This window comes from Lethenteron reissneri, chromosome 8 (genome assembly GCF_015708825.2).
Source record: "Lethenteron reissneri isolate LAM-NWPU_2019-01 chromosome 8, ASM1570882v1, whole genome shotgun sequence".
NCBI classification, from domain to species: Eukaryota; Metazoa; Chordata; class Hyperoartia; order Petromyzontiformes; family Petromyzontidae; genus Lethenteron; species Lethenteron reissneri.
The window spans coordinates 11,821,211-11,847,479 of NC_083786.1; the positions used below are offsets into that span (position 1 = coordinate 11,821,211).

Consider the following 26,269-nt stretch of genomic DNA (forward strand, 5'->3'; position numbering starts at 1 on the left):
CATCTGAAAGCCCAGCAGCGTTTGAAGAACACGCCTGACTCTTGCTTGATGAGACCCGGGAAAATTGAAACATAGTCGGAGGTTTGCTTTTTAGACTTGATGGACAATAGTCGATTATTTAGAAATGTTTTACCGCTTTTAATTTCTACACTGACAAGCCACTTCGTTGAGATGTCATTTATGGCCAAATCGCTTCCGAAAATGAAGCTAATAGTTCAGTGGGCATTACCTGGTAAGATAAAAAAAATGTGTTGAGTTTTATTTGCATACCTTTGAAAAGTGAGGTTGTTTAACTTTTCCTATACTTTACACTCCGATAGTGTTTTCGTATCGTTGTTATTGTAACATCATTCCGTGTCCCTACTGGCCATCTGTGGGAAATTAACTGTACACAGCTCATCGGATTCCTCCTGCAGCCTAAATACAGATTCCTGATTCACAAACTCGATGAGCCGCCCCTGCTGGGACGTCTGTGGGGCGTTGGGGCGGGAAAGATCTTCATTAGCTCGTGGGGTTTCTCTCGGATCAATACATCTCGTGATAGAGGAATCTCGCTTGTTGCCTTATTCCGTGTTGAGCGAACGAATGGGATGCAGGTGACCGGGGGGGTGGTGGGAGAGGGGTGGGGGTGGGGGGAGGGGTGGTGGGGGGAGGGGTGGGGGGGATGGGGTGGGTGGGGGGATGGGGTTGGGGGGAGGGGTGGGGGGGAGGGGTTAGGGGGAGGGGTGGTCCTCGCCTCCCTTTACTGTAAACCTACGAGCAGACGCGCAGTCGCCCCCGTTTGCATTCCACAGCGCACACAAGCCCCGTCGAGACGCTTCCGCGCGCGCCCATTGGCCGGCGGGTTGCCGCGCGCCCCCCTCGCGCCGCCCGCCTCGAGCTCCGATTGGTCGGCGCTGCGGGTTTCGGCCAATGGGCGCGCGCGGTGGGCGGGGCGTCGCCTATGCGCTGTAGGGATTTGAGCGACGTATTTCCGAAGGTCGCCATTTACTCCCAGGCGCACGGTAAGGCGGCGACTCGGCGGTCGTCTTCGTACGAGGGCGAGTTAATTAACGAATGCTCGCCTCGTATTGTATTCGTTACCGATTGTAATTGCGTTGCGGGTTTTGGTCAAGACGAGTCGCGTTCACGGCGGTGGTGGACGCAAGACCGTAAAACGAATCGCACGAATTATGGCTGTTCTTGGCTTTTGTGCGCGCCCCAAGGAAGATGTGACCATTGAAGAATAAAAAAAAAAATCTTGGCAGATAGACACTAAAGAGACCACCGCACAAAGATATTGAGAAAAAAAAATTCTTTTTACTGAGGGTAACAAAAAAATGTGACTTTAAAGTTACGCTCAGGCGTGCCGCCATAGCGCTGGGGTGACGTCATGACGCATTTGGTTTAATAAGCGACATGACGTCATATATGGGAGATTGTTCTCATTAACGAAGCTTGACATTCTGATGGCACTGCCCACGTGGGACACACACATGATGACCACCTGGGTGTTGGAGTTACTCGACAAGAGCGGTTTAATGCGTTGCAAATCAATGGAAGAACCAGGAGCAAAATGTTCGATGTTGCCGTCCATGCCGGAGCAGACGTTTCGTTATTGGCATTAAAAGTTGACATTTATTAATGCTATCTTAAATTTGGAGCTTTCGTGACTGAAGGAATTACTCTTTTGGTTCTTTCGGTAAAGTCACATATAAAGATAAAAGAAATTAAATACTAGCATACGACATTTCGATTGCAACACAAGCAATCATCATCAGGTATAAATGAAATAGCAACAAAAAATCTAACCAGAAAACTATAGACAGACATATAAGCAGACAGATATCACCAAGATACATAGAGAGAGAGTAACACGGTCACAGAGAGGGAGATTGTCTCTGTGGCGAGGCCTTAAATAGACAGAGGGGGGCGGAGGCAGAGGGATGGAGGGGTTAGAGAAAAAATTAACATGTCAATGGGTACGGAGACGCGTGGTAGTAAAGTACGCAAGCTGAAAGAACCAAAAGAATGTATTAATGCTCATTTAACTGTCCCGAATCTAAAGTTACAAGCAGTTTGTTGGGAAAGATTGGGTGTCCATTATATTAAAGCATAATTGCGACCGTCATTGAGTGGTAAAACAGCATTGTCCTTGTAGTTTTTTGTGATGTTTTATTCATTTTGAGGTGTGTTGCTATCATTTGCAATTGGTATGCTGCAATGCGTTATTCGTCGTAGGCAGGCTGGTAGATTAAGCATAATATACATATGTATCAATAATAGGTATTAAAATGTATTGATACAGTTGAAAGCACATTGTTACAATATTTTGTTTCAATGGTGTCCTGGATAATACGAGAAATGCAGCGTACGTGCAGAGAGCATGGCATAAAACGTGTACATTTAAACGTGTACATGTAAACGTGTACATGTAAATGTGTACATGTAAATGTGTACATCTAAATGTGTACATGTAAATGTGTACATGTAAATGTGTACATCTAAATGTGTACATGTAAATGTGTACATGTAAACGTGTACATCTAAATGTGTACATGTAAACGTGTACATCTAAATGTGTACATCTAAATGTGTACATGTAAATGTGTACGGTAAAATATAGTGCAGGTACTACGAAAGTAAATGCAAAATGAGTGTGAAATGTGTAAAATGAAGAAAAAATTATCCAGAATAAAAAAAAACATTGTAATCCATCATCTTTAAGTAATTGGGGACTTAGGAGACATTCCGAGGTAATCCTGCATCATGGCGTCATCACATACAAACGACTACCGAATGTGGTGGCTTTACCATGCATGCAGTGTTCAATGTGCACCCGTTTGGTTTAAAATATTGGCTAATTACAAACACCAGACAGGCATAATCAGCCTCTGCGGCGGGTCAAGATGTTTGGTGTTTGTTTTTCTCCCATACTATGATATGATAAAAATTCCATTCAGAACTATGACAGCAAACAGTTCATGTGTCAGAAAAGGGCTCCTGGAAGATGTTCACGTAACTAATTCTGAGATTACTTCAGTTTACCTTTCTTCACAGTACGTGGTGCAACTTCCATCATGTCTTGCATAGGGCAAATCTAACATTTTAAAGCTGGCAAATGCAAAAACAAGTCAAACTCTTATATTTATTTTTATTTGGTAACACAGTTGAGACCGTCACCTTATTCGACTTAAGAACCATATTTAATCATGGGTGGCTGTGTGTTCAAATACAGGATCTTGGTCCTACCGATTTAATACTGTGGCATGGTCTTAGCATCGTGAATCACTCATCCACTTCCAGTTCATCGATTTTTGTGAATACTGCTCTTGACCGTTCATTATCAATATAAATTGACGTGCAGGGCAATAAAGAAAATGTCTTATAATGTTATTTTTTAACTAACCTACTTTTTGTGCACTCTGTGGATTATTCGTGTACAGTAGTTGGTCGCCAGGCATGGCGAGTGGTGCTGCTACCGCGGTGTTGGAAGGTCCCGCCATGGCCAGCACTGTGCTCCGAGGTCTCAATGAGCTGCGGATTCACAGCCATCTGTGCGACCTGACCGTTCAAGCCGAGGAAACTTGCTTTCCCGCTCACAGAGCTGTGCTGGCAGCTGCCAGCACCTACTTCTACAGCATTCTGCTTCCAGTCAATGTCCTAACAACGACAGAAGCTGGTGGGGTGGCTGACGAAGAAGTCGACAGCAAAAGCGCGTCGCCCGCATCGTGCAACGTGAAGTTGCACGATGCTGCCGCCACTGACTTGGCCGCCTTCCTTGAGTTTGTATACACGGGTCGTGTCGAAGTGTGCTTTGAGCAGGTCGGCAGGCTGCTGAGCCTGTCGGGGCTGATGCAGTGCGCAGAGCTAGCGGAAGCATGCCTGCGAGCCGGTGTCGGACCACTCGGCAATGCGCAACATCATTCCCCGGAGGACAGCAGCAACAGACACCCAGAATTGGCAGAGGCCGGTGCATCATCGCTGGAAATCCTGTCATTCCAGGTTGGGTCATCGGTGACGGAAGGAAGTTCCAGTGACCAAATTGGTTTGCACCTGAAAAAGGACACTGGGAAAGCTGTGAGTGAGCCGAATATCCGCAGCAATCGACTGATGGCCAGGGCCATGAAGGCAGCTGAAGCAGCACTGGCAAAGAAAACTCGGGTCAAGCAGGGTGGCAGCAAGATGGCCACAGAACTTCCAGTCCATCTCACTCAGGGAGCACTCCAGCAGCAGGAAGCTGCTCCCTCAGTCGCAGTCGAGTTAAAAGGAGCAATGAAGAGCGTCACTAAACACGAGTCTACGGCTGACGCCGGAGCAGCAGAAGAGTGTACTAGCATTGGAGAAGAACCTTGTGAGGTGGAGGAGGATGCCAGTGATTTTGAAATCTCAATTGACGGAAAGAAAATCAAACGGGGGAAGAAAACAGAACAGGAAGGTAGCGACGCAGGCCAGTGCGCAGGAAAGGTGATCGAGTGCACCAACTGTGACAAAGAGTTTCAGTACGAGAAGAGTTACATGAAGCATGCCTTGCAGGCCCATGGAATGGAGCCAGACATTGTGTACTGCTGCAGGGAGTGCGGGCAGACGTTTACTAACCGTTGCAACCTGCGCGCACACCTCCGGCATGTGCACAACGAGGACCGTCAGTTTGTGTGCGGCATCTGTGGGAAGCGCTTTAAGGTGTGGCCTGTGTGTTGTAATTGTGTACATGCTTTTGTTTACTCATCAGTCTTAGGCTAATAAATGTGGCATTTCGCAGAACTTTTGACTTTCTTTTAATTCAGATATTTTAAATGCCCTTTAAGTAGTGCTTTTAATGTTTCAGGCTTTTATTGTTACAATCTTGCAAATCTTCAGAGTGAGCTAGTTTATCCGTGAAATTATTATGAAAATATTTTGGCATTTACAAATATGGCTGAGTAGTGTGACAGTTGTATGTTTAATATTATTAAGTCCGAATATGGTGTGATGCACTAAAACAAAGGTTTATCGGAGGTACGAGAAATAATATTCCTTTTTGGTCAATTCTGCAAACAAAATAAGGCCCAGGTAAATTGTATTGCACTTATGTTCCTAATATGTGGGTAATTTGGATCTGCACAGGCAGACTAGTAGCAGTGTTGTCTCTCAATTGTAAGATCTAATCAATGCAAATATCACAACCCTTTTGGCCAAAATGAGTACAATCCCTGCTTTTGGGACTTAACAATACCAAACATCAAGTCAAGTTGATGTTTTAACCAGTTTAGAACTCATCACACCAGGACAGTCTAATTTGCAAGATTGACCTGGCTAACCAAGATGGCAAAATAAAAACATACAAGAAAGTTCTGCAATGAGGCATATAGAAATTAGATAAAATACAGCAGTCACAAGAGAAGTGAAAAAAATTGCACAAACATAAATTTACGTTAAATAATACATTTCTTATACCATGTAATCGTCTCGGGCTGATTATTTTTAGACTGTTGTACAATTACAATTGAGTTGCTGAAATAGTCCTTGCCTGCTGATCTGAGACTAATGCCTTGAACATGCTCGCACCTGTCCATTTACATCTCCGCAGCGTAAAAAGGATGTGCGCAGACACACGATTCAGGTGCACGAGGGTGGTGCGGAGCGTCACACCTGTCCCGAGTGTGGCAAGGGCCTGAGCTCCCGCACTGCCCTGCGCTTGCACGAGCGCACGCACACGGGAGACAGGCCCTACCACTGCACCGAGTGCGCTGCTCGCTTTTCGCAGGTCTCCTCCCTCAAGGTTCACCAGAGGTGGGTTCTTATTCCTCATCATTTATCAGCAGGGGTCATGGTCGATCCATTGGTGGGCGAAGGCCCCTCTCCCCAAGTTATAACCCTCTCACAATCCTGTGATACAACTGTCCACCTAGCAGCCGCTTATTTCAAAGCTTCATCTTCTTGCTTGGATGTCCTCTTCGAAGCATTTATTCCCTTGACTGCCACTTCATTATTATTGCTGACCATCGGACATGATCCCTTGTAGCGACGCAACTTCCCAAAGCCCACTTTTATTAACAGTTACAATGATGTCTTTAATCTGCGTATGTTGTCTGATCCGTGTGTTTCTATTTCTCTCCCTCAATGGATTCTGAATATCACTGACGATTCAATGTAACGATGCTGGCCTGGGAGGAATCGTGGTGCCTTAGTTTTTGCACGACGCTATGAATCTGGTGAACCGAGTTGGATTGCTAGCCACGAATATCAGTGGAGAGTGATAACAGAACTGGTAGTAGACGGATACTACAGTTGAAAACCGCTTACAAGCTTATCTTTTTATAGTAAATGATTTGCTTTGTATGGTACCATGGATGTTCTTTGTGAAGTATAGATTGCTATTATGTCCTCTGTTGACACCATTACTGTAGTTGCTTTCATGTCTGGTTGGCTATATTCATCGGCATTGCTAAACCGTTTGCTTGCACAATGTACACCGAATTGGGTTGCTGCATTTGGAGCACAGCTGTTGACTGGGCGCAAAACTGCAGTTGCATTTACGTCATTGCCCTGGACACATTATGAAATGTTTAATCGCAACACATTCTTATTGTGCTGTCTCATAAACACGGGAGATTTATTTATTAGCACATCCATGTAATTGTTATCGAGCATATTCCATAAACGTTATATTTATTTCTTACACCTCCCACCTAAGTTCAACCTCTTGAGCCCATTCCATATTTCAGTGTGGGGAGTTTTAAATGCGCATTTTATCGTAGTGTTTAACATTTTTTGTTTCATATTTCATACGGTTTCTGTACGAGTAACATGGAATTGATTTTCGTGGCTCGTATGTTTTTATCGCGACAGTCATGCTGATTCTTTGGTGTCCATTTTCTCCCAACAGGACACACACAGGGGAGAAGCCGTTTGTGTGTGAGGATTGTGGTGCACGCTTTACTCAGAATCATATGCTGATTTACCACAAGCGCATTCATACGGGTAGGCAGTCACAGTTGCACGTCACTGCACAAGGGCTACATTTATTTGAACGTATATTTGGTAAATTGCCCATATTAAGTTAACTGCCCCACCGCAGGAATTTGGCTTTGTTATGCTTTGTGTAATTAAATGGAATTAAATTTTATTGATTGTAGTAATATCAACCAATGGAATCTTGAGATTTTTCAAATGTATTATTTTTTTACCACTTAGAGAATGTATGCATCCATAGATTCGCATTGAAATATACTTTTTTCACAATATAATACAGTTAAAAAGATATTTTTTTAAGATGTATCATTTACACCATTATTAAGTAGTCGTTGGAGTTGAACATAAACCACTGAAATACACAACCATTACCATTAATGTTCATTTACATGCTTATTTAAATATATATTTCATACAGTTTTCACTTGTCTGTAAAATGTACACATTGAAAAAGCTAGGTTTTCTGTTGCTTGAAGCCGCACTGCTAGACACTGCTTCTCAATGTTGCAGGCGAGCGCCCATTCATGTGCGAGACTTGCGGCAAGAGCTTCGCCTCCAAGGAGTACCTGAAGCACCACAACCGCATCCACTCGGGCTCCAAGCCCTTCCTGTGCAACGTGTGTGGCCGCGCCTTTGCGCAACGAAATTCTCTGTACCAGCATGCCAAGATCCACACGGGTACGATCACATCTACATCAGAAACTCACTCGCTGAAACTCAACACATTTGTCAGCAACGCTGCCCTGAAGCAGGAACCAAAATTACAGTAGGTAACGTTTTAGGCGTTGGCCATTCTTCATAGCAGACAGATGGAGAGGCCATAGACACGGCGTGAATATTTGGAGACTGCACTATCCAACATGGGGCCCTAATAGAAATGTGTAAGAGTTTCTAGATGACCCGTGACATGGCCTAGCAGCAGCGCGTTTTCCGCTTGTTACCAACGTTGACTGTTCAAATCCAGCGGCCACTCTTATTACTGTGGGTGTAACAACCATAACAATACCTGTCTGCTTCACGGTGGACACTTGAAGATCATCTGACGTCGTTCGCGAGAGCAGACACTCCTGCGAATCGGGGTCGAAATTTCCCAAATTTTAAAGTTACCTGCAAAATGTCTCAATTGGAGCTATAAATATCAATTATCACCCCTTACTGGCAGACTAATACCCCAGCTCATTGTTGCAAATGACATGATATTGGTCTCTTTAAGTTCGCACCTGGTTAAACAAAAATTACACTTGAAAATGTCACTTGAGCAGTCAGAAAAATGCGTAAGAACAGTTAACCGTGAGTAGATATTTAGTAATAGACACTTTTAAAACGTCAGGATATGTCAGCATAAGCTCATTCATGTTAAAGTAAAATTGCCTAAAGTGACTGACACATTGCATTCTGGTTACCCATGTTAGCGTGGTCTTTTACTGGCTCCTTTTGAGTGTTGGTTGTATTTATTCATATCGGTCTTTTCAAGCAACTTATCTTTATTCTTGGTTCTTTCGGTAAAGTCACGTAGAAGGGAAATAATAAAATAATAAAAATAAAACAATAAAATTCTCACGACATTTTGATTGCAACATAAGCAATCATCATAACCCTAACTACGTGACTTTACCGAAAGAATCAAGAATGTGAAACCTTGCAGTCACGAAAGCTTTAAATCGAAATTCAACATATCTTTATATCTGTACCACAAATTTTCTTGTGGTGACTGAATGGCTGTAAAGACAAAAAGTACGAGTCGTTTTGTTTTCCATATATTTTGCTCTTGAGAGTTAGGGTCCTTATCCAGTGCAAGTTTCATTCTTCACTGATAGCCAGTGTTCTAAAACAAATGTTAAAACAGACTGTGTCCAGATCAATATTGTATCTGATGATCAAATTGCACAGAATGCACCTGCTCTCATCAGATCTCAGGAGCGAAGTAGAGATGAGCTTGTACAGTGCTTGGATGAGCGACCGCCATGCATACGTCAGGTGTTGGCTACTGAGGCGTGCTATATTGTCAGAAAAGGACATTGCACAAACATCCATTGCACTGTGCTATGCTCCATCTATGCTCCCCACCTTCACCAGCTAGCACTTGTCAGCGTAGAGAAATATACAGCAGTTAAATAATCCATATGACCCACACAATGCAGAGGGAAGGCCTTCATCTGGCATCGTATTGACACACGTACAGGTTCGAATTAACGTAATGGGCGAGTTGTTACTTGGATGCTGTGTTGTGTGCGAACAGGAGAGCGGCCGTACTGCTGCGACATGTGCGGGAAGCAATTCACACAGCTCAATGCGCTGAACCGCCACCACCGCATTCACACGGGCGAGAAGCCCTACATGTGCAACTTCTGCGGACGCACGTTTACGGACAAGTCGACGCTGCGGCGCCACACTCTGGTCAGCAGATGGGGAGACCGACTCGATCACACTTTGCACAGCAAGCATGTAAAATAAATACATGGGGATACGTTTTGCATTTTAAATTGATGCTTGATTTTATTTCCATTTGGAGTGGTCGTGCGTTTTAGATGAGTTCGTAAATGTTATGTAGCTGAGGTTTCGGCGTTTTATTTGTGTAAAGTGTTGAAAAATATTAATACCAATTCTTTTATGACGTCGTAAATGTATGAATATAGCTATCTGCCTCGTCATCATATTGGGCTCTACCATTTAGTGTTAGGAGATATATCCCCACCTACGTCCCTTTACCGAAAGACCCAAAGAGTATGGATTCCTGCAGTCACGAAAGCTTCAAATCAAGATACAGCAATCCGAACTGTATTATTCACATGTTAGGACTAAATCTCGTGGGGATTCCCTTGTGCCATAATAGGCACGTGACAATATTTGCCCAGTTGTCACGGTGATGGTGCAGCCCTGCAATTGCTTGCTCACGACATTGTTGGCCAAAGGGCCTCCATTTGACGGAGCTCTAAGAGATCTCCTTTTAGTAGCTATTTTAGCCTACTCTTCCACGTTGGCCAGACATCTTAAAATGTTTGGGGGGTACACACAATTTACCCCACCACTCGCGACCTACCGATGTAAAAAATTGCGATATACCAACGTATACTGTTGTATCCTAACCATTACACCACACCATCGTCTTCGCCCAGTGGATGACGTATATATTGTGACATCCAAACCTCACAGGTACACGACAAGAATGCCCCTTGGCAGACCTTCCTGATGGTGGTGGACAGCAAGGACAAAATATCGGGCCGTGTGCTGCGTAGCAACAGCACAGAAGGCGACTTAGAAATCCTCACGCCACTCGCAGGCGAGGACGCGGGCACGCAGTCCGGCGAGCACACTTCGCCAGCACAGCTGGGCGTCCCCAAGTCCGAAGAGTCGGTCTACATCGAGACTATTGCGACCGCGATGCCCGGTGACGATGGCCAGCGCGATGACTGCAGCACATGGCAGATTGTGACGGTGGTGGGCACCGACGGGGAGAGCCTGCCGATCGAGCCGATGCAAACAAACGTCGTGACTGAAACGGAGCCGCCCACAGAGGCCAGAATTCTGGAAATTACAGCGGCCGGACAGGTGACGGCCGTTCCGGATGCAGGCTCTGCTGCCATTCCCATCATCCAAGTGATGGACATGGCGGTGCTGCAGGGCAGTGGCACTGAGGTGATAAGCCAGTCTTTGCCGATGTAAGGCTGGCCACATGCTCATCATACAAAGCAGCAATCTTGTTGAGGTTGAAAGTGATGGCTGCAGTGTACAGTGTTAGCTGAGAAGTACGATAATTCTGGACGTATACTGTAGTGCAGTTCACTATTCGGAATATTTAAGCAATTTAAGTTGGTATGCATTTAAAATTTTATATAATGTCCAGCAGTCAATGGGTGCACTCAACAAATGTTATCACGTAAGGCATTTTAATGTCTTAATTTCTCGTGAACCTCATACATGCTGTACTGGAATGATATTTGAGAATACATACGTAGCAGTATTGAAGCAACAAAATGGATTATAATTACCGATGGTCTATGAACTGCTGGATGAAGACATCCGCAAGTCATCATACCTCAGGCGTTGCAACAATCCATTTAGCTCCCGCGCATGAGCTGATCTTATCTCCATCTCCGCGTTGAACGTCCTTTTGGGTGTGTTATTCCAGCTGCCGCCTCGTTCTCAGTCTCTGATCCACGTGTTTGCTTACTGTCTCTTGGTGTATTCCAAGCATGCACCTCTCCATGATTCTTTACAAACGAGCAAGGCATGACACAGGTGTGCGCATGGGATAAGTACGTGCAGATTTAATATATCTGGCAATAATATATACACGTGTAATACGCATTCCACAATAAAGATATCAAACCTTTCGGGAGAGGTTAAAAACCATGTTCTTATAGTGCCTTTAAGGCAAATTATAAATATAAGCAGGAAGATCATGGTGATGTTAAAGAAGAAACATGGTGTATATTGCAATAACCACAGGAAACTATTATTTTTCAAAAACATCTTATGCTGTTCCCTCACTGCTGATGACTCAGAACAGATAGGGAATAATTATCGTAACTACTCCTGATGTCAAACAACAAATACCAACCATATTCCTCGTGCTGTTGAAAAAAACTCGTCACTCGTAAACATTAACTTGTTCATTCCGTTGCACTTGTTTGCAAACGGGATGTGACTTGAAGAAATGTGAGCCGACCCAGATTTGGCCTTCCATGTTTCACATTCATTCTCACACGGCTGCCTTTTAAACATCACTCTGCAGCTAAAGAACTCATTTGGGCGTTCATATAACGGTGCCCGTGTATACGTTCAAGGAACATGGCTTTATTAACGAGGTATGTAACAATGCATCGATTTAAATTTAATCTTTTCTTGACACACCGAATCATACGCTGAAAAATCATGTATTTACATTTGCGATCATGCACTGAAAAATCAAGCCCAAACAAGATAATACAAGTGGTACAGTAGCAATAAATAAGTCAATAGAATTTGGATGAAGGCCATCTCATGATCTGACCAAATTTATGTCGTTAAGGCCCTCCACCACCACCACGCACAGTGAAACTAAACAGTTAAGTGTAATAAACTTTTAACACTTAGTATAATTTTTTCGTCTCATGTAAGTTTAAAATCAATTTTCGCAAGCAAATTTTAAACCCAAGTGTTTGGTAAAAATTAGACCATTAAATCTCACCACCATGTTTCTGTGATTTTTTTTAATACCAGGATGGAGGTAATCGATTACATACCCAATCAATGCTGCCCCATTAATCTAAAAACTTTCAGAACTAATTTTCTTTCAGTTCTATGGCTCATTATGTATAAGTGGAATCATCTGTCTATTACAAAAATAGTACTTGTTTAGATTTTGAAATTTGTAAAAAAAAAAACTGCCCTGTTGAAAATATCAAGTCTTAAAAGAAAATAATGTGTTAATGTATTGTCTGTAGTTAGCTATATTCATCATAGTGACCAAGATAACGTGGCGAAGGTACGCATGTTGTTTTGAATTTCATTTGACTACTTATTGTGAACAGACTCCTTATCCATCTGGCCTACCACATCTGAAGTTGTCACCGTAAAAAAAATCCAATGATTTTTTACATTTCAAAGGGATATATTAAATACAAAGGTTATCCCTACAACTCGTGCCCACTTCCGGACCCAACACTTTACAGGCAATGTTAGATGAATAACGTCATCAGGTCCCAACTCTCTTGACCCAGGCATAAACATGATCGCTGAGTGAATATGACTACTTGACATATGACCGTGTGCAGCATACTCATTGTACCCATTAATTTATTTACTTTGTCAGCTATGTATCAAGCTAGTTCATAAATAGACCATCCTAAAAGCTATTGGACACTTTGTTAACTGTACAGTACATCGATGTATAGTTTATTTTGGGTTACGTCATCATTTTAACAACCCTACACCGCCCCCCAGAGCCAATGAAATGAAGTTGTCACGTGGGTAAATATGCCAATTGATTTTGTTTCACAGAAAACCAGAATGTTGAAAAGCAGAAAGCCACCTTTTGTTCATGCCTGATCCTGGGTGTAATTTTCTTCAACATCATGTTCAATTCTTTTTAAAAAATAAGCTTGCTTTTCAACACCCTGTTTTGCTGAAATACCAAACCAATTGATGTATTTGTCTAAGGGACAACTTGATTTATTGGCTCTGTCGGGTCGTGGCGGGTTATTTAAAAAAAAAAAGCTATATAATGCATTATACCTACACGATCAAACCGAAATGAATAACAATAACAATGGTGGTAAAGGTATGTATAACATGAACTGTGCACTGTTGATTAAAGTAAAAATCATAGCAGGTTATGTTGGCTAGAGAAAACACTAAACAACGTACTGACCTGCACATGTCTATTGTGTTTCTTTGGACAAAAGCTTCGTTGAAGTGCTGCGATGTTTACAAATGAGTTTTAATGAGGTCATCGTTGTGGGCATATGATGTGAGAATCTTGTGTTATGCATTCTGTTTTGTGACTTTATTCAGTTTAATCTATGGAGGAAATGTCGTAATGAAAACGTATCGATGTGAGCATCATTCATTCAGAACATCTACTTTGGAGGTGGCCGGGTAGTTTGAGCCAAATACCACATCAAAACAATGAACATTCATAACAGAGATCATGGGTTTGAATCCAACCGTCTGTTTTTAAACCAGGTCCATTGGTGTAGTGACTTAATGGTCTAATTATGGTCATGAATGATGATACATACCTACGAGTTGGACTTTGCTTGAATTATTTGTTTCCAGTTGTTGAGAATTAAACATATCAGGTGCCTGATATTTAACCCTATTTATAATAGGTTTGTCCCGTGGATAAAGCCTATGGACAGAACTTGAAAAGTGCAAGGGTGGTTCAGTTTCACTTTAAACTATCATGAAACAGTAAACGAATATTGGCGCACTGCTCTTATGTGCAGTTGTGCATGGGCATTATCAAATTTGATCATAGTAAATGGCTGCAGTCTGGTAGTAAAACCTGCAAACGGCATTGAGTATCTGGATCATACCTCATTCACTATGCATTTACTGAATCCACAGCGGTTACAGAATTCTCACTGAAATAAACCACCCTTGCAGTTTCATGTACAGGGACTCCTGTACTTACAAACGAGTTAGTTTCCAGAGGTGTTTTTGTAAGTGTTCTTAAGACCAACTTTACTTTTGTCGATTCCAAACGTGTTGTACGGCATGCACGCTAAACATGGTGAATGGCTTTAAAAGTTGTATAATCTCCTGTAGATGCCACTGGTTCTTCATGTCTGCAGATGTAATGCCACCACGCTCTCTATTGCACGGCGATTGAACTTACGACTCTCGATCCGTCGAGGCAACTGGACATATTTGTTCGTGTCTCTGAATGTTTGTAAGGAGAGGAGTCCCTGTAATTTTCTCCAGCTGTTTTCTTACAAGCGCTGCCCGCAGTTGCAAATGGATATTCTGATTTGACATGACACTGCGAGCACATTTGGAGGAAAGAAAGGTATATTGTGTGAATTGACTGCACTATAAATCCCAGTAAGGGAATTGTTTGGGAATCGACACAGCAATGTGGGTCTTGCAGCTGACGCAACACCGTTTGCAATTAATCTCACTTGGGCAGTTTGCAAATTTTCAGCTTCAATGATGGTGTTGACATGACTTTGTGCACACATATTTGCTATGACTACTTGTCTAGTAACAGTATTCTGACGATAATTGATTACAGGGTCCAAAGTTTGTCATGCGTAATGTTCCTTATAACAAACCTGTAGTAAATTATGGGCACACGTAAAAACATTCTTCAAATGTCGCAAATGTTTATTTGAATTAACAGTAATTTTAAACTTGCCGTTTTGAAATGTGACAGGCTCGTGTTAAATAAAACATTGTTTTTCAGATCTTAAAATGAATGTAAAAGTGCAGCCCTGCAACTGCTTATTTGCACCACTGCTGGTGGCCTTTTTTGTGCTGGACAGACATCTTGGAAAAAGTGGGAATATCCACACAACCCTAGCACCACGTCCATCGCTAGGTGGATCGAGGCATGTGGGATATAAGAAATGTGCCCATTGTTTATCACGCTGGGAGGTCTTGACCAGTGACCTGGCTTGCAAGTGCATTCTAACCATGACAGCATCCAGAAAAAAATATACAATGCAAATTTTCCTTTTCACAATTTTTATTCGGATTCAACAGTAAGCAGTTTCATTGTATGACATCTCTAGTTAGCATCGTGAGAATGTAAAACTGTGCTGTTGCTACGGAACAATTTGCAAGGAGCGGTGACATTCAAGCACAATAGACACGGCTGCACTACAAGTACAACGAGCACTGTACATACGCAACGTGGTAACACAGCAAGCACAACATCTGAATTAAACAGTGCTAGGCCTAGCAGAAAAAAAAAGCAATATTTCAAAGAAATGTAATTGTAAGATTTTAAAAAATCGGCTCTACCACCTCAAATTATACAGCATTTACACTCGGTAAGATCTGCAAATATTAATTGGTCACAATTGTTTATGCTCACAACATAAGGCCCCGTCAAAGACTAATTGCATGCTTTTTTTCCCCCGGTGAACATGAGCCCCAATGTCCATTACCTGCATTAGATATTTTTTTTTAAACGTCTGCCGTCTCCAGACATGCAAAAATAAATGGCATTTCTTGTACATCCCCTACTTCTCTGATATGGAAGCATTGCAATAGTACAAGTGGAACACTGTAAATTAATGGGAAGAGAAATACTGAACCGCAGATGTGATAACTGCACGTGCCCTCAACTTCAAACAAAAAAATTGGTGAACATGACAATCCAAATCATTGCAAGTTGTGAAACCATTACCACAGCCCACTTATATACAAACACAAAGAACGGATGTACTTTCATAAACACAAGTGCTAACATTTGGTTTGGATTAAAGCAGCATACTACTTTGCTTCCTACAAACGTGACCAATTACTTTAACTTGCTGTGAATGTGTTTGTAGCATTGCTAAAGGTGTTCAATTTTAATCACCAAGGTCAAGTTATTAATTTTCAATCACTGCATCTGGATTGGCACAGACCAAATTCCTATTAGGAAAAGAAAATATACACGTAATAAAACATTCTTCAAATGGCGAATTCATTGTATGTCAATCCAACCGATCCTCGTGTGGTAAATGGTCGTGTCGTGTGTGTGTGTTTTGCCATAGCTACGTGGCGGGTTTGCATGCGTGCTGTCAATGAAGTAGAGTTTCCTTGCCACTCCGCCTATCGCAGGTCTCCATCGCCGTCGCCTTGGATGGTCTTCTTGATGCGCAGTAGCATCGTCGTGAGCCACTGATCCAGGCGCGAGATGGAGTCGTACTCTTTGACCTGTCATTGTACACACATGCCCCGACCACGCTTTGCCAACATGTTTACACTCTCGCACACCACAAAATGCTGTGTTGTCAGCAAATGAGAAGAAAGTTTGCATTGTAAGTCTGCTTCGTCAGCTGCCTCAAAGCAGTCATGTTTTGTTGCTTACCGCGTCCGTATAGTTTTCCAAATTCTGTTCTTCATGGGCGTCGAGCAGTTTCTATTGAAGCACAGAACATTGCCTTGTTAATGCAAGTTTATGTACAATGGTTGAAGTTTAATGAAAAAGGTAGACAGGAACTCTTTGGGCAAGAAAAGCTTACCTTAAGCAGCTTGCATTCTCGGGAGTCCGAGAAGACTGGGAACATTTCTTCATACTTATCCAGGGCCAGCTGGAACAGACATTTTAGAGCAGTCAATATGGGGTACTGTGGGAGCAATCATTAGAAAACATGATATGAGCTAAAATAAACAAAACAATAGCACCGAGCTAATATATGATTAATTGGGACTAAATACCCTGAATAGTTATATTAACGCATGCTACCAAACAGAACTTAACCTCCGCAATCATTTGTACTATATAAATTACTAGCTTTACTACCCAGCTTCACGTCTTGGATTAACACACGGCCTACGCGGATGGTTGAGGGGGGGGGCGTAACGTCAGCAGGCACACTGCGTCACGCTGCCGCATGCGGGTGACATCACAGATGTGACGTCGCCGCTCACTTGCCGTACAAAATATATCCATTATTGCGCCTCCCCCTCCAAAAAAATATACAAAAGTCTATCTTTATACTTTTTGCATTGTGTACAGTCTGGAAGCTACCCACATGCCAAATGTCAAGTTTGTTGCATGTTGGGAAGTACGCTAAACATTTCGAACAGACACATTCACAAATTTCCCTTTTATATATGTAGATTAATATCTATTTCATTTTTTGATTTTAAAGAAAAGAGTTAACAGATGCCACAATTTTATTATGTTTTATTTTTATTATTTTATTACTTCCCTTCTACGTGACTTTACCGAAAGAACCAAGAAGAAAGATGCCACAATTTAAATCGGGTTTTATTATAAATGCTAAATTCATTTACAAGAGAAAAAACACACTAAACTAAAGAAGACATGGTTTGATCACCCTTGCATACAGAAGTCGCCACGTGACCAACCCACTTGACCAACTGCCGAGGGCACATGCATCGGCTTGGCATCGGTAAAAAAAACTAATTGAGCTCAACATGGAATCATGTGAACAAACTGAGCAATGTTTCGCGAAAACCCACAAAACATAACTTCTTTACTTTCCTACATTGGAAAGTTCAAAACAAATTGTTGCCCACGTGGGGATGACAGAAGGCAAACATGTATTGTGGCATCTGTGCATAGAGTCCCTTTAACGTTATGCAACACACATGCCACCATACAAAACTATCTTTCCAAAGGTGAAACACTGGAGGGAGACCATGACAAAATCTTACCAAATAAACTTGAGTGTGACCAAAAAAACTAACCCATAAGGATGTATGTAAGGTGAACTTCTGTCACACGATATGTAGTTAACCGTGCTTTTCGAAGGTGCGGGGGAAGGACAACAAACTATGCTACATGGTACACTAAGCCTGGGACCAGCTGTGAGTACAGCTTTACCAAAAAGCCATCTGCTAATGCAACTCAATACAACCTGCAACACGTCATAAAGGTGTTTGGGAATGTGCATGCCCTACAGGTGTGAACGATAAGGTGCCAAAGACAGCCACTGCTCTGGTCTATTGGGTCACAATTGAAAATCAAATTCTGTACTTCTTGATCTCACAGCGTCAGCAAACTCGATTATTTAAACAGGAAGCAATCCTCATCTTTGAAGCTGCTGTCTTGACTTGATATTAAGCACCAAAATTGTCGGATTATCCACGCTTCTTTGCTTAATAATAGAACTGATGAAATCCATATGCCCTCCATCTCTTCCCCTTTACCATTCAAGTATTCCCATGGGCGCAAAGCTCAAATGATGAAGGCTCTGGTCTGAATTTTGAAGGCGTGGGGCTTGACAAACTTGTTCACTAACCAAAGGTCGACAATGGGGTAGAAACCCCTGCTTTATTTTGGGCCATATCGTGTCGTATACAGGCTTTGGACTCTCAGCAGGGGAAACTAAACAACAATCTGTCCACTCATTAAATCAAAGTGTTGCAGCAATCATGTTACATGGGGCTGGTGGAGAACACAAGATGGTCAGAGGGTAAATTAAGAGGGTCCGTCTGTGTGATACTGTTAAAGACCATTCTCTCATCAAGTGTCCCAATCACTCTCCCACTGGAATTAAGAGGGGGGGGGGGGTGAGGTTGTGAGAGAGAGATTGTTCCGTCATTTGGGGTGGTGATGGTTGGGAATTTCTTCGGAGCAGAGGGTGGCTGGAGGGGGAACCCCAATAGCCTTTGTTGACCGAGCACTGGCTTCAAAGTACAATATCCCCCCCCCTTGCCTCTTCCTCTGCTGTATAAAGGGGAAGAGTTCAACACTTCCGTTACAGGGACTGGTTTGCTTACATGCTGCCCTTTGATATCTTTTGAATAAACCGTTTGGCTCACTTTCTAATCCTTGCCCAGTTTGTCGTCAATGACCTTCAATTAAGCCACATTTTCAGGATCCAAGAGACCATCTCTGATGGGGTATCCAGCAAGACGTAACTTGGTGTTTGCAGACAGCTTCGTGCCCCACTGCCACAGTACCCTTCTGCAGACCACTGACGATGCTAGTGCCCCACTGCAACAGGTCACGACATCAATTCCTGTATTGATGCAGCAAGACGCTCCCCACTAAGAGATCTTCTAAAGCCGGTGTCGGGGGAAGGGGGGGGCAGCTCCTACTGAGACCCAAGTTTAATAAATGTAGCCACTGCCCGGATTTGCCCACGGATGTGGTGTGGCTTTGCTTGAGTTCCCTTTCAAGTACTCTGTCCAATGAGTTGCTTAAACCAAGAGGGCAAATAACCTGCATGCGATTCAACTTTCTGAGTGTAAATAAAACATAAAATGACTGACGGTAGTTGGTCATGTGGGTTAATAAAGCATTGTACCCAAAGGTGTTTAAACATGCTTTCTTTAGTGTTGGTTATTTCTATTTTGAAAACAAACTCTTAACATTTAGAATAAAATACGTTTATTCCATCCCTTCTATTGCATGATTGCAGAAGTTAGCTTATTTATGTGTTTAACCTGTTCTGTAGTCACACATACCACCATTTACCCATAAAAAAATTGCACAAGCTTCTCCCTGAATGGCATACGAACAATTATACATTTCACAGTTCTCTGGCAAACTGACAATTTAGTTGATTACATCTTTAAGTCCCATCTTTCAGTCAACCATTTAAAGCCCATTAGCTGAAGAGTAGGCAATTAATCCCTGCCATGTATAAGACTTAATTCGCGACTCATTGGGTGACGGTGAGGATTTGTGACTCGTGGGCATCCCACCTTAGTGTTCAGCATGTCGATGCAGAAATGGCAGAGCGCTGCTTTGAAGAAGTACTCTTTTGCGCTGTACTTGAGCAGGGTGCTGTCCATAGCATTGGTAGCGACCTACATGTCAACAGCGTCAGACCAAAAGCAAATGCACGGTTGGTGAAGACAACAATAATAGACCATAACAGGCTGTGAGACAATTACAGATATTTAAGAGTTTAACAATGCTTCCCTTTTTTTGTTGAACCGCAACACATTATATAACACTGACCGTATGTGTAATCAAATACAGTACATTATTTTGTCCTGAATTGCGAACCGTTTGACTTACGGACAAGTCCCAGGAATGGAACCCGTTCGAAAGTCAGTGACTGCCTGTACATTGCTCTCATTATCTCATTACATAAATGACTTTCCATTGGTTCGTGTGCTTTTTTTCAAAGCAATGCATGACATGACATGACTGTCAGATCATCAGCATTCACAAGATGACATTTCTTTAGAGCTGCTTTTTGTGTTTAGTTTGTTGTCCTTCCCCCAGCCCTCCGATTAACATGGTTGGCTACGTACGGTGTGAAATAAGTTCAACATACATACATCCCAATGTTATGGCTGGCACGATTAGCCTATTCAAACGATTACCAGTCAAATTGTGAAGGCTGGGATATTTAACAAAATCCCCCACTGTTTGCCGATCTTATTCAAGCGGATAAAGACCAACACTAACTCATGTGACACATGAGTGGACATTTTGTTATTTAAAACCCTATTCCAGTCACACAGCTAGCTGTTGTTAGTATAGTGTGTTGAGTCACTACCCATAGATAGTACGTGTAATACATGGGTGAGTAACCGATTGCTCGCAGGCCAGATGCAGCTCGTCACTTAATTTTATATGGACCATCGCCACATCAGGCCGACCACTTGGAAACTGCATTAATTAAGTACCTGAAATACATTCGACTTGGAAACAATAGCGTTTCTAATTTTAGTGCTCCAAGTTACTTCTGCAACTGCGGCAAAGGGTGACTACTAATTATGTGTTGCATTATAGGAATACGCCAAGGTGTGCGTTGAGGTGTGGTTTGCCATTTGTTTTCTCAAGTTCCATTCAGCCCTCAGTAAGTAAAAGGTTGCCCCCACCCCTGGTCTAATGTGATGTAAATGTCTTACCTGCTCGTATATCTCGATAGCTCTTTGGTATTGTTCTAGTTGTGCTGCATATGCAGCCACCTTTAGTAAGCATTTGTTGGCTGAGCTGCAAAACGATAAAAGTAACCGCTGTCAGGCAATGTGGATCACAAACATTGGAAACGTTTAACAAATCAGCAAGTGTATGGATTGGAACTGCAAATATTACCTGTTGGATTCCTCCCCCTTGTAATAATCTGCAGCCTGTTCATAATGCGCTATCGCCTGTAAGACAATACATCACTGACTGTTACAAAAATAATTATAACTTTTTAAAATAGCATTGACAGATACAATTGTGGCCCAGAAATATATTCCACAAACTAACATTTTTAGGGACCATATTTCTATTTTCCACTTTGATATGTGCTGGCAATATGGCATTGTATAAAGTGATCTAAGTTTGTATGTTTTTTGCAATGTAATTGAAATTGTCGATATGAAAGTAAGAGATGTTTTAAAGCGACACACCTTTTCAATGTCCACCAGTTCAGTCTCGTAAATCTCAGCGATGGTAATGTGATGTTTTGCCGCAATGGTAAAACGTCCCTGAAGGAAGAGATGATTTCTCAAATGAATTGCTCAAGTTGCACGTGCTTATAAGCGAATGTGCGAACCAATGTTTGTTTTGCAGAGTACTGTCGAGTGGATACATTTACCATGTCGGTGTAGATCTCAATTGCCCGATTCATACAGTTGATGGCCTCTAGAAGAACAACATTTGAAAAGGTAAGTTTAACTTTTAGTCATATACAGGAGTAGTTTGACAGGCAATTCTCTCCACTCATTTTTATGCAGTCATTGGCTGGTTGGAAACATCTATAAGTAATCTGCAACAAAGTAGGAATACTATTTCAATGGAGGATCCGTTTTACCTTGTGGATCAGCCTTCTTGAAAGCGTTTCCCGCATCCACAAAGTTGGTAGCTGCATCATGTTTGCTCTGCAACTGTAGGTGCAGCTTGGCTGCCTGACAAAATGCATTTCCAGCAGCTGGAAATTAGAAAAGCAACACACCAAGATTAAATGAGGAAATGGCTTTGCTTTCAGTGGTTTGTATTAATACAAAGATGCTCGTGTCATCCACACTAAAACCAAGGCCTGTAAGCTGCTCAAACATGCATCATGCGACTTATTCTGGGAAATGCGCGATGCACACTCACCGCTCCAGTTCTTTGCCATTTTAAACATGTTGGCAGCGCGGGCATACATTTCACAAGCATCCTCCTGCTTTGACGATCCGCCCCTACACAGTACACGTTAATGAGAAGCAACATCACACACCAACATGACCCTACCGTGCACAATGATTGACCGAATGTTAACAATGTGGTCAACGGTTCACACGACAAAAAATACTTTCTCGCAGAATATTTACTTAAATGCTTAAAACAGATTGTTAAAATGTAGAGAATTTGAAGTGTTTTTTTGTGGCAAATACTGTATAACATAAACAGTTTTTTTTTTAAGAAAACCTGGGGCTAAACATGTTTTTGTTCTGACACAGGAATAACACCTTGCTAATTTGTGCAAACAATTCAGAAAGCATATATTATTGTATACGACTCCAGAGTGAATGAGAATGTGCGCCGATTGAGCAATATTTTCAATGTGACTCGGAGAAGGCCACGTGAGTGAAGACAAGGCAAGTGTGACTGTGTTAGCACGCCAATAGGCATTTATAGGCGTAACACCAAGTCAGCTGATGTCAATTAACTTCCTGTCCACCGAGCATCTTACGAACAAAGCACAAAACGTTGGCATTTTGTACTTTATTCAAACTGGAGTGATCCAAACAAAAAAGTGATACCCTGTACTTGAAAATATAAATGTTTACTCGAGATTGTGTGTTTATCATAGCCCATATGCGTAAAGCCAAGAGAGTCCCATTTGTTCATTACATATTCAAATATATAAAACATGTGAACATATACAAAACCCTCCAGTTAAATATAGTTTTAAGCCTCTTTGGAGTGCATGTCTGAAAAAGCCTTCACCGCATTAACCCAAAGGCTTTAGAATCCACTGCTACCAACGAACAAGAGACCCCTCGCCCTCAATGCAGCATTTCATACGGACATCTGGACTTAGCATCTCTTTCCGCTGGCTTCCATCTAAACAACAGATCCACATAAACACAATGACACCGTCACCCGATCGTGATGCCACCACGATAGGCGCTGGACATGTGAAAAAAATAGCTTTATAGCTCGTCGGATTCCTCCAGTATAAATTAAGATGACGATTCTGACACGAAACGCTTCATTGGTGCAGACACGCAGAATCACCGACATTGGGGCCCCAAGATTGACCCATCACCGACCTCAATGATGGGCCACTGCCAACCTCAATCTTGGGCCCCCACGAAAATTTGTCCACCACGCAGCTCAATGTTGGGCCTCAACTGAGCCAATGTTGGGCCAACTCGGTCCATTCTCACATGACCTTTGCAAGCCAGTAAACATGGAACATTCGGCCAGCGTTGCTCCAACGTTTCTATATTTACTCGAAACGGGGCAGGAAGAGGCGGTGTAAACACACTGACATTTACCAGCGCTCAGATCTCTGTACAATTACACGTCCGGTACGTGCTCGTTTATCCCGGTGCGCCATTGCGACATTAACCCGGTGACAGCTTTGTTGTTGCCAAATGGATTCATCGATTCCACCTCGATGGAAAATGAACAACACCGAGAGCCGAAGCCATCCCAAGGCAGCAGGAGGATCCCAACGAGGGTGGACGCGGGGAGATAATTAAATGGGCAGTGGCTGCGATGGGGCACCCCGACCGGCTCGCTGGGCCGGGGCAAACCCGCGACGGCGAGGGGGCCCGTGCCGCGATCGCCAAGAAGAAGATGATGATGAAGAGGCAGATTTACCCGAAGAGGCCCCCAAAGAACGACTGCGAAGAGCGCAGCTTCTTCTCCGCGTCCGCCATCAGCTGCATGGCCTCCTTCTCCTTGCCGCTGTTGTCCATCTTCGCCCGTGAGTTTAGATCTCTCGCTCTGCTCGTGTGTGTGTGTAGGCCGGCGTCTCCCCGTCGCCGTGTCACTGCTCTCAGTCGACGCGGCTGCTGTTTTTTATTTTCTCTCTCTCGGTAGCCTCCCTCGCTCCGTCTCTCGCTCGCCCCCTTCCTCGCTGCTCGAGGATTCAGCCGTGACGCGAATGGCCGAGTCGCCCAGAGCGGCCGCCCTCTTTGTATGGGACACGGAGGGGTCCCTTTAATTAAAGGCGCAGGGTATCGGACAAGGTGGTGGTGGTTGGTGGTAGGGGTTGTTTATCAGTGTCCCTTTAATTAAATGACCAGGGTACCGGACAAGGTGGTAGTGGTGAAGGGGTTGTTTATCAGTGTCCCTTTAATTAAAGGCGCAGGGTACCGGACAAGGTGGTGGTGAGGTTGTTTATCAGTGTCCCTTTAATTAAAGGCGCAGGGTACTAGACAAGGTGGTGGGGGGGTTATCAGTGTCCCTTTAATTAAAGGCGCAGGGTACTAGACAAGGTGGTGGGGGGGGTTGTTTATCAGTGTCCCTTTAATTAAAGGAGCAGGGTACCAGACAAGGTGGTGGGGGGGGGGGGGGGGGTTGTTTATCAGTGTCCCTTTAATTAAAGGAGCAGGGTACCGGACAAGGTAGCCGTGGTGAAGGGGTTGTTTATGAGTGTTCCTTTAATTAAAGGCGCAGGGTATGGGGGGAGGAATCTTGTCAGCGCCCCTTTAATTAAAGGCGTAGCGCATGCACACGGGAAATGAATATCGACAGTGCTCCTTTAATTGAAGCCGCAAGCGTATGGTAGGTCCTGTCGGTGTCCCTTTAAGTAAAGGCGCAGGGTATGAGAGATTTCACCCTTTGTGTAGATCATCATCACAATAAACATTGAACGTTTGGGACGTTTCATAACACAAGAAAAACACGCGGTTCATCACCCCCCCCCCCCCCCCCCATGTAAAACGTGGCCACTTCGCGCCGTGACATGACGTCATTGCGCCACTCGTCACTGCGCTATGTGACGTCATAGCATATCGCGCTGACTTGAGCCCCATGTTAGCAAGGGGAGCGCGCGACAGCAACAACAACCGTGGCGGTGACGTCACCACGGCGCTGTGCCAGGCTGTGTGCACGTGAAGGGCCAGTAACACGTTCAGGCCAGCGACAGTCACAATGGGCATGGCAGTCATTGTACTTAGGGCCGTCCATAAATGACGTCAAGCGATTTGGGACGATTTTTGACCCCCCCCCCTTTCGTAACACGGAGTCATAAAAGTCAGACCCCCCTAAAATAGACGTCACAAAGCTTTGCCCCCCCCCCCCCCCAAAAAAATAAAACATGCTTCAAATCGCTTTAAACTATTGTCATTGTAGTGCTTATTTAATGTGGTGCTGCACTCTGATGTTGTAGGAGAAAACATTTATTTAAAAGTATATTTAATTAAGTAGAACGTGTTGTCTATATGTATTTAAAGTTGCGCATTTTTATGTGACGTCACATCTCTCAACCCCCCCCCCTAGGTGCGTGACGTCATTTATGGACGGTCCCTTATGAATATAATGAACCTGATATTACCATTTTTTTGCAATTTGTATCTACGATCAGACACAACGACTCCTAAAATTATTATTTTTCTGCACAAAAACTATTGACTTGATTCAATTGTCCTTGTGCTGTTCGCATTTTGACATCCTCTGGTCTGACACCGGTTAGACGAGGTCCTAAAACACATTCCTCCTGCGGAGGGAGCTGGTAGGAACGTTGGGTTGCTCGGTCAATGGCCTGCAGGGTCAACGGCGGCGTGGTGTATTCCGCAAATATGCCCGACTGTGAGGGCGGGCACAAGCCGGCGTGAGTAGGTTAAACGTTGAGTTTTATAAGGGCACCACGGGGTGACCAGCCCCTCCCCACCCTCCTCACCCAGCCCCTCCCCACCCAGCCCCTCCCCACCCAGCCCCTCCCCACCCTCCCCACCAAGCCCCTCCCAGCCCCACCCTCCCCACCCTCCCCTCCCAACCCTGCCCCACCCTCCCCACCCAGCCCCTCCCTGCACGACGGACACAATAATCCCCTGTGGGCTGGTGTAACCAGGAGGTTCCTACCAGTATAAGGCTGCTCTGTCTCTACCAATACGTTTCAAAGACAATGCTGTATGATGTATGATCAGAGCACGTTTTCATGTTCACCACAAGTACGTGTGGTTAATGCAGACAAGATTCATTGGACAATGTTTCTACTTGCTGTTTGAACATCTTAACCAAAGGTTTCTAAATCTTGACTTAAAGCTTTCGTGACTGCAGGAATTCATATTCTTTGGGTTTTTCGGTAAAGTCACGTTCAAAGAAAAAAATATT

General features: G+C 43.4%; 2 protein-coding genes across 3 annotated transcripts; one reads left to right on the forward strand and one right to left on the reverse strand.

The window, feature by feature from the left end:
- The first annotated feature begins 988 nt into the window (after positions 1–988).
- LOC133361250 (GDNF-inducible zinc finger protein 1-like) lies at positions 989–15,092 on the forward strand. Its single transcript, XM_061580151.1, has 7 exons — positions 989–1,004; positions 3,426–4,662; positions 5,549–5,751; positions 6,848–6,942; positions 7,444–7,611; positions 9,173–9,330; positions 10,087–15,092. Exons 2-7 carry the CDS (start codon positions 3,442–3,444, stop codon positions 10,594–10,596), a joined length of 2,355 nt encoding a protein of 784 aa, XP_061436135.1. The 5' UTR covers positions 989–1,004; positions 3,426–3,441; the 3' UTR covers positions 10,597–15,092.
- LOC133361258 (alpha-soluble NSF attachment protein) lies at positions 15,086–24,105 on the reverse strand. 2 transcript variants are annotated; one of them, XM_061580164.1, is made up of 11 exons: positions 23,810–24,105; positions 22,094–22,176; positions 21,807–21,923; positions 21,591–21,637; positions 21,403–21,480; positions 21,101–21,156; positions 20,914–20,998; positions 19,753–19,857; positions 16,593–16,661; positions 16,439–16,489; positions 15,086–16,284 (listed from the first exon to the last, which is right to left on the reverse strand). In XM_061580164.1, the coding sequence occupies exons 1-11, from the start codon at positions 23,905–23,907 to the stop codon at positions 16,180–16,182; spliced, it is 894 nt and encodes a 297-aa protein (XP_061436148.1). In that variant the 5' UTR covers positions 23,908–24,105; the 3' UTR covers positions 15,086–16,179. The 2 variants fall into 2 exon arrangements, with proteins under 2 accessions (XP_061436148.1, XP_061436157.1); XM_061580173.1 differs by lacking the exons at positions 21,591–21,637; positions 22,094–22,176; positions 23,810–24,105 and having other exon boundaries at positions 21,807–21,866.
- Positions 24,106–26,269: the final 2,164 nt, after the last annotated feature.

Excerpts from the sequence above, each read along its gene's own strand:
- LOC133361258 (XM_061580164.1), bottom strand. The coding sequence starts at position 23,907 with ATGGACAACAGCGGCAAGGAGAAGGAGGCCATGCAGCTGATGGCGGAC. Across the intron at positions 21,481-21,590 it reads TTGAGATCTACACCGACATG|GGACGTTTTACCATTGCGGC; the intron begins GTAAATGTATCC and ends CTCTTCCTTCAG. Across the intron at positions 21,157-21,402 it reads AACTGGTGGACATTGAAAAG|GCGATAGCGCATTATGAACA; the intron begins GTGTGTCGCTTT and ends ATTGTCTTACAG.
- LOC133361250 (XM_061580151.1), top strand. The coding sequence starts at position 3,442 with ATGGCGAGTGGTGCTGCTACCGCGGTGTTGGAAGGTCCCGCCATGGCC. Across the intron at positions 5,752-6,847 it reads TCCCTCAAGGTTCACCAGAG|GACACACACAGGGGAGAAGC; the intron begins GTGGGTTCTTAT and ends TTCTCCCAACAG. Across the intron at positions 9,331-10,086 it reads CGCTGCGGCGCCACACTCTG|GTACACGACAAGAATGCCCC; the intron begins GTCAGCAGATGG and ends CAAACCTCACAG.